The sequence below is a fragment of the Semicossyphus pulcher genome, unplaced genomic scaffold (assembly GCF_022749685.1).
Source record: "Semicossyphus pulcher isolate SPU_LCO1_2020_fin unplaced genomic scaffold, fSemPul1.0.p SCAF_15, whole genome shotgun sequence".
NCBI classification, from domain to species: Eukaryota; Metazoa; Chordata; class Actinopteri; order Labriformes; family Labridae; genus Semicossyphus; species Semicossyphus pulcher.
The window spans coordinates 9,437,734-9,444,465 of record NW_027211659.1 but is presented as its reverse complement, the minus strand read 5'-3'; the positions used below and the strand labels follow the sequence as shown (position 1 = coordinate 9,444,465).

The following is a 6,732-nucleotide window of genomic DNA, read 5'->3' as shown; positions in this document are numbered from 1 at the left end:
ACCGGACTTACAACAACCTGATCGAACAGACTCTCTGTTGATTGATTCACATTGTCATTAACTGTCATTAACTTCTCTACTCCATAAAATGTTTCTTTAGGGCATAGAGTGGGATGTGACAACAGAGACTGTTAACCCGGAGTGACCAAGACTTTGTTTCTTTGCAAATACTTTAAGTACGTATTATTTTATGTGTGCCCTGCAATTTGTGTTCATTAGTTTATCAATTCAATTCAATCAGTTTTTTGAGGAATATATTTTTAAGTTTTCACAACTTCAAATTTTTGAGTTTGATGAATGATAAATGAAACTAAACACAATTGAGAAAGTATGTCCTTGTAACTTAAAATCATAAGTATAGTCTGATAACAGAGACTATAGACTGCAGAAGGGTCCATACACTTTAATAATCTGAGAATTATAAAGAGTTACGCCAAGCTTCAAGCTTCATTCAAACAATTTATAAGTGTTTTCCAGTTCTGGGGACAGCGCGGAAAAGGGAAAACACGTCCATTGTGGACAGTTTTGGATTGGATTGGACACTGGGTCACATGACATGGAAGCTATTGAAAAAAACATTTACCATAAAAATATTAATATAAAAAAGAAAAAGCAAAAAAGTCCAAGTGAATATTAATTTCTCCGACTAATTTTGAGCAATAAGGTCACAAGACCTTGAAGCTATTGGCAAAAAACCCTGATTCTTTATAGACATAAACATAAACATTTATAGAAAACAAACAAACACTTTAGCATTTTAAATTAGTGCGCAAAATGTACCAAATTTAGTTGTAATTTTAAATCCAAATTTTTATATGGGCTAGTCATGGACATATTATAAAAACATCAGTTTCATGTCTAATTAACAGTAATTTATTGATGATCCCTAAGACATGCGCTACCTCTGAAGTAGGAGGGCTTGGAGTTCATCAAACCGTCCTCCCTCTACCAACTCAAACAAGTGTCGCTGGCTCCCGAGTGAATGCCTGTCAGATATCCAACTTTAAACTATCTTCACCGCGGTGGTAGGCTTAGCGCTGTCAATACCTGAAGCTGGTATGAACGCAGCCTGGGGCTGTTGAAGGTGGCAATGTTGTTTGGGTTGTGGTCATTAATGGCCATGTGGTAGGTTCATTATGAGAATTGGGATGAGGGCAGAAGGAGAGGGGTTTCTTCACTTTTTTCTTTGTTTTAGCCAACGTTTCTTTTTGGACAATGCACATTTGTTTGCTTCCATATTTACAAATCAAACTACAGTTTAGCCAGTGTCTGTAGTTCCCTCAAGTCGCATTTGTGTATATATTATATAAAAAGAAAGTGAGGACTGGGAAGAGCCAAAAAATTCAGAGTAGGAAGCTAAAAGGGAATAAGGAGAAATCGCTCCTGACAAAACTGAATAGCACCGATTTAAGGGGGGACAAAAAAATGGGCCAGATTAATAATTACAATAACCAAGTAAAGAATGTCCTGCATTAAGAGGAGCTGTTATTAACTATTAATTATAAAATCTCTTCTGAATATGTATAAAGTAAGAATTGTGGCTGCAGAGAGAAAAAGAAAAAAATTCATGAATCCGTCAGGTTAAGTAAAAATGTTAAATTTAATGAGGTGAAAGTCATTTTCAGAAATCAAGAAAAAACAGGTTCATCAATGCTGTCACAGCTTCGATATCAGGTTACAGGTACCTTTCTATCCGCCCTAGAACAAATCTGGAAGAGTACAAACTTTAAAAAAAAAAGAGTGGGGATGGATGCGGGGAGGGAAGGACAAGTAGTCATGGCTTGTGGTTCAGAATCGTCCTGAACGCTCTCTGTCTCTGGAGCGACGTCTCTCGTGGTCACGGCCCCCTCCCCCTCCTCGACCTCTGTCCCTCGAGCGAGACCGCCTCTCTCGTGATCGAGACCGAGACCTGTGCCGGCTGTGGACGTGAGAAAGGAGTAGTTATGAATCGTTATAAAACACCTACACGTGCAGATGTACTGAAGAACTTGAATGTAAAGGAAATAAATATGTTCGTACCCCTTCCTCCTGCGTCCATAGAGCTCTCTCCTCAGCTCACGTGAGATGGGCTTCAGGTGCATGAAGTTGCAGAAGCCACCACGAGTGCATTCTCTGCGGAGGGCAACATGGATCAGTTAGGGCAAATAAACTGAGACAGCATGGCAGAATCAGCACATCTACAACTGTTTTTGGCAAAGTTTCACACAGCAGCTACAACACACATGTAAGCTCTATCCTATCACACAGAACTCACCCCATTTCATACTGACGACAGCAGGCTTCTCTGAAGTCTGTGACGGGAGAGAGCTCAGCATGGATGGGTTGTCCATTGAACCACCGATTATTCAGGTCTATCACGGCCTTCTCGGCATCCTCTTCGTAACGGAACTAAAAAAAGCCATAGATTGTAGTTGAGGTGAAAATCCCAGACTCTGTACCTGAGCTAAAAACCATGGCATTACAGTAGTGGTACCATACTTAGACCTAACACCCACCTTCACATACACGTTTCCTACTAGGTGGTCTCCAAGGTTGTCACACACATTCATTTCCTCCACCTCTCCGTACTTCTCTTCCATCTCTGTGAAGACCTCCTGCGAGGATGAGAGAAAAAAATAAAGTATTTAGGTGTTAATTATAAGGTTCAGTTATCGTTCATTATACAACAGTTAGTTCCGACCAAGTAATCTGATTGGCTAACAGGCATTTCATGAGTGCTGATATAGTATATAATGTTTGGGTTGCTTGGCAACAAAAGTCCAGTTAACGTTAAGTTGTAGTACTAGTTGAGTTGGTGGAGCAAAAAATAATACGTTGTTGATTTTTACTTTTTTACTACTATTTGCTGCTTATGTAACTGTTTTAAAAAAGCAATATCACACTCGAGGACGTGATATTCGGCCTGCAGCCTTGTGCCTACGACTGAATCACATCCAACATCACTCCCTGTCATATGATTAGGGATAGACCGATTATCGGCGCCGATATTCGGCATTTTGATGCAAATCGGCATCAGCCTTTTTTTTATATTTTTTTTTTATTCCGACGACCCATAAGAGATCAATTTAAAACTGGGTTATTTTGGCTCTGATGCATATGCGTAAAGGCATTTAAACAAAGTTTAGTGTTGGAGTTTGTATTATTCAAAATTTTGACGCCAATATTTTCACTTTTACTGCAAATGAATATCGGCTTCAAATATCGGTTATCGGCCTCCTTGACTACTAAAAATCGGTATCGGTATCGGCCCTGAAAAAACCATATCGGTCTATCTCTACATATGATATTGCTTAATTAAAGAAATTGTTGGATATTATGTAAATTCTGACCAGTGAAAAACGGGAGAAGAAGACACCATCGCTACACTGTACAGTAAATATGAAAGTACTTTAAGTAGCAGGTTAGCTTAGCACAAACACCGAAACCAGCTAGCCTCAGTCAAATGCTTAAAGGATAAACATACCGGAACTTCAAAAGCTACGTTGTCTTAACATTGTCTTTTCTTTTTTGGTGTGATTCATGCATAAACAGAAGACACTTGTGTGTTAAAGCCTTGTATGACTGTTGAAGAATCTTGTATTTGTTTCTACAACTTTATGACTGCTACTCCCCTAAATCCTTTAAAGAAGTCAGATTAAATTTAACATCATCAGTTTTGGTGCATTTACATATGAAAAGCAGCACCACCACCCTAATGTGATTCCCTGATGTTTGAAAATACGAATGGCATGTGTTACCTCAAAAAACTCGTCATAGTGCTCCTGCATCTCCATGTCGCTGATGGCACCTAGTGGTTAGAAAAGACAATTATAAACAGACACAAGACAACAAATACAGATTTTATACAAACAATGCTGGACATGAGGTTTCACTGAGTGGAATGAGGTCACTCCAAACAGGGGTGGAGTTAGTTAAAAACCAGACTAACATGTTGCCGATTCCTCCTAACTGGCTGCTTAAAGAGTGGTCAACTCAAATGCACTCCCATGTCTGGTTTTATATACAGGATTCCCATTTTTAACTGCACAATACATACAAAAGGGACCTCAGCTGTGAATCCATTAGGCATACGGTTACTAAAATTATCCTCCTACAACAACAGGCTGTTTTAATCTCAACTGCTGCCTTAACAGGAGGTTGATGTGAAAAGGAGAAAACATACGTCAATGATCAGAGAACATTTTCAAGGGCAACAGGTCTTTGTTATAGGTCGAAACACTTACAGGTCAGCCCATCAGCAGACTGGGCACTGTTCTGAGGGTTCCTGTAAATGTTCAGGAGGGCAATTGTCTGAAACATAAAGATATTCAATTTAGGGATAATTTGTATTATTAGAAAATCAAGAACAGAGTAAAGAAGAAAATTATTTAGATCCTTAAGTACACGATTCAAATTTCCAATGAAACCCAAAAACAAAAATGATCAAGAAACCTTAGTTTTTGTTATCCTCCTGTACTGTATTGCTTTAATGTAATATCTTAAGTTTCCTCACTGACTTGTTTTGCTACTATTCAAAGACAGGTATGACATGTATCATGCAGGTTAAGTAAATCTTATTTATAACACTAATTCAGATTGGAAGACATACATACTGGTCCTTTCAGACCCAAATTTTCACATAATGTTTATTTGAAATAAGTAAACATTGTTTCCCCTATCGGTTTATCTATATTAAAAGAATAACCTTACCTGGCTGAATGTCGGCTTGTTGTGTAATCTGGAACAGCGGTCGCCATGTCGGCAGGCACCAATTTTAAAATAAAAAGAGCAGTTGACCCTGGGAAAGACAAGACAGAATAATGATGATGATGAAGAAAGGCAAAAACAACAAAATACTGTTGTGTTAGATAGTTTGGTTGGTGGACAAACAAAAATGTTTTCATTGGACTCAGCCAATTCTTTCACCTGATGGTGGCAATCATCTTAACTACCACTACAGAGAACATCCCTGTAGTGGAATTGATATTATGCCTACTCTTTCTGTAGTGGCATATTTTCATTTAAGGAATCATCGAGCATTTAAGCATAATTAAAGTGCTTTTAAAGAAAAAAAAAAAAGACATATATGCTGATATGTCATTTTCAAGCGATAACGTGCCGATAATATTGTGCATCCCTACTTCTTTTGCTATATAAAATATCACAGATCCTTTTGACCACTAAGGAGTCAAAGGTGGCGTCTTTACAGTGTGTGCAACAAAAACCCAAATCCCAGCAAATGTGACAAAGAACAGCAACAAACCCTTATATCTAGGCAGATGGAAGGACAAAATGTTTGCCATTTCTGCTTGAAAAGTGAAAAAAAGCTATAACAAACAGTTGCCAATTAATTATCATATATTATATATAATAATATATTTATTTTCCAACTATATTTGTCTCCAACATTTTTTGGCCCTTGACATAAATGTTAACTGTGAAATGTATTCTCTGTCACCAGGACGTTATTATTTTCGGGGGGGGAGGGGCAATACCAATATGAATATACCAATTTTCTAAATTAATCATTAATTTAGAAAATACTCAGTAAGAGAAAGAGCAATGACCAGCGCTTAGGAAACAAAATGCTTTTAAAATAGTAAGAGTAAGAAGCGAGAGTAAAACGTTGTGATGGGACACTTCGAATCGTACATATACCTCCTCTCATTCATTAACGTTAGTTTTAATTAACTTCTTTAACGGATGACAAGCTAAATGGGAAAGGGGGGTTAGGGAACAATGTACCTGCTTAATAACACAGAGTATAGCTTGCTCAGCTCGTGTCTTAACGGTTAACGTTATTTTCCACTGTAACAAAGAGTTCTATGGGTGTTATAAAGTGAGTAGCGGCTAGCTAACTCAGGGGTAGGCAGCGGTAAGTGTATTAGTCGTGTGTTTCTCGATTTAAACAGATAGCCTACATTTATTCCTTTAAAATTAGAAAGCAATAACTCGTTGTGTCAGTGGTTTTTTTTTCTGATCATCGCAGCAATGCTCGGCACCAGAGCGTGCAAGAGCTAGCGGTCGCGGCGCGGTATTTTACACACGTTAGCTAGCTTGCTAGCACTAGCCTTTAGCTGGATGCTAAAGCAAGTGTACCGCTCCCAGCTATGAGGCTGTAAACGCCGCTGCATTTATGTTATAAGTCAATGCGGAATTTGGAAAATGTGTAGACGCAAACTTGCTTCGCAATGATCTTAATAAAGGTTTAATACTTACTTATCTTTCTCTGTCCCAAAAATGGACGCCAGGTACTCTGCCATCTTGGCTCGCCTGTGTTCAACCAGCAGCAACAAAGACGACAAGACTTCCGCCCCACCTCCTTCAGAATAAATGTGTAATCTTCACAAATATACAGCTGCTGACTGAATCTAAATTTTAGCAGAAAAATTGTACGATTTATATCACATTTCCTTAAATCTCGTATAATCAAATACAACATCACTGTAATAAATATTAGAATTATGAAGTTCATGTTTTGCATGAATACTTCAACATTATCAACATGTCGTTATTGTAGACACTGCCTCTGGGTGTTTAGGATTGTCCTATGCTGGTTTAAGGGTCAATAATGGCGTGTTGGGCTGGTTTTCAGTGTGTGAGCAATAAAAAAACTGTTTTCCTATTGCATCCTCATGTTATAAACTAATCATAATCAATGGTGATATTTCGAAATTTCCTCAACAGTACAGTTCGTCAATTAATAATAGTCAGAAAGAGTTATCCTACAGCTAAAACTATACTGATTAAGGT

At 38.0% G+C, this 6,732-nt stretch overlaps 1 protein-coding gene across 1 annotated transcript; it reads right to left on the bottom strand.

The window, feature by feature from the left end:
- Positions 1 to 1,581: 1,581 nt before the first annotated feature.
- Positions 1,582 to 6,262, bottom strand: u2af1 (U2 small nuclear RNA auxiliary factor 1). Its single transcript, XM_069663157.1, has 8 exons — positions 6,199 to 6,262; positions 4,690 to 4,777; positions 4,224 to 4,290; positions 3,738 to 3,787; positions 2,496 to 2,594; positions 2,255 to 2,388; positions 2,020 to 2,112; positions 1,582 to 1,918 (listed from the first exon to the last, which is right to left on the bottom strand). The coding sequence occupies exons 1-8, from the start codon at positions 6,240 to 6,242 to the stop codon at positions 1,789 to 1,791; spliced, it is 705 nt and encodes a 234-aa protein (XP_069519258.1). The 5' UTR covers positions 6,243 to 6,262; the 3' UTR covers positions 1,582 to 1,788.
- Positions 6,263 to 6,732: the final 470 nt, after the last annotated feature.

What these genes read in the sequence shown, in the direction of transcription:
- u2af1 (XM_069663157.1), bottom strand. Translation starts at nt 6,242, where the DNA reads ATGGCAGAGTACCTGGCGTCCATTTTTGGGACAGAGAAAGATAA. An exon ending in TAGGAAACGTGTATGTGAAG is followed by an intron (nt 2,389 to 2,495) that starts GTGGGTGTTAGG and finishes GGCTTTTTTTAG; the next exon opens with TTCCGTTACGAAGAGGATGC. An exon ending in TATGGACGCAGGAGGAAGGG is followed by an intron (nt 1,919 to 2,019) that starts GTACGAACATAT and finishes TCACGTCCACAG; the next exon opens with CCGGCACAGGTCTCGGTCTC.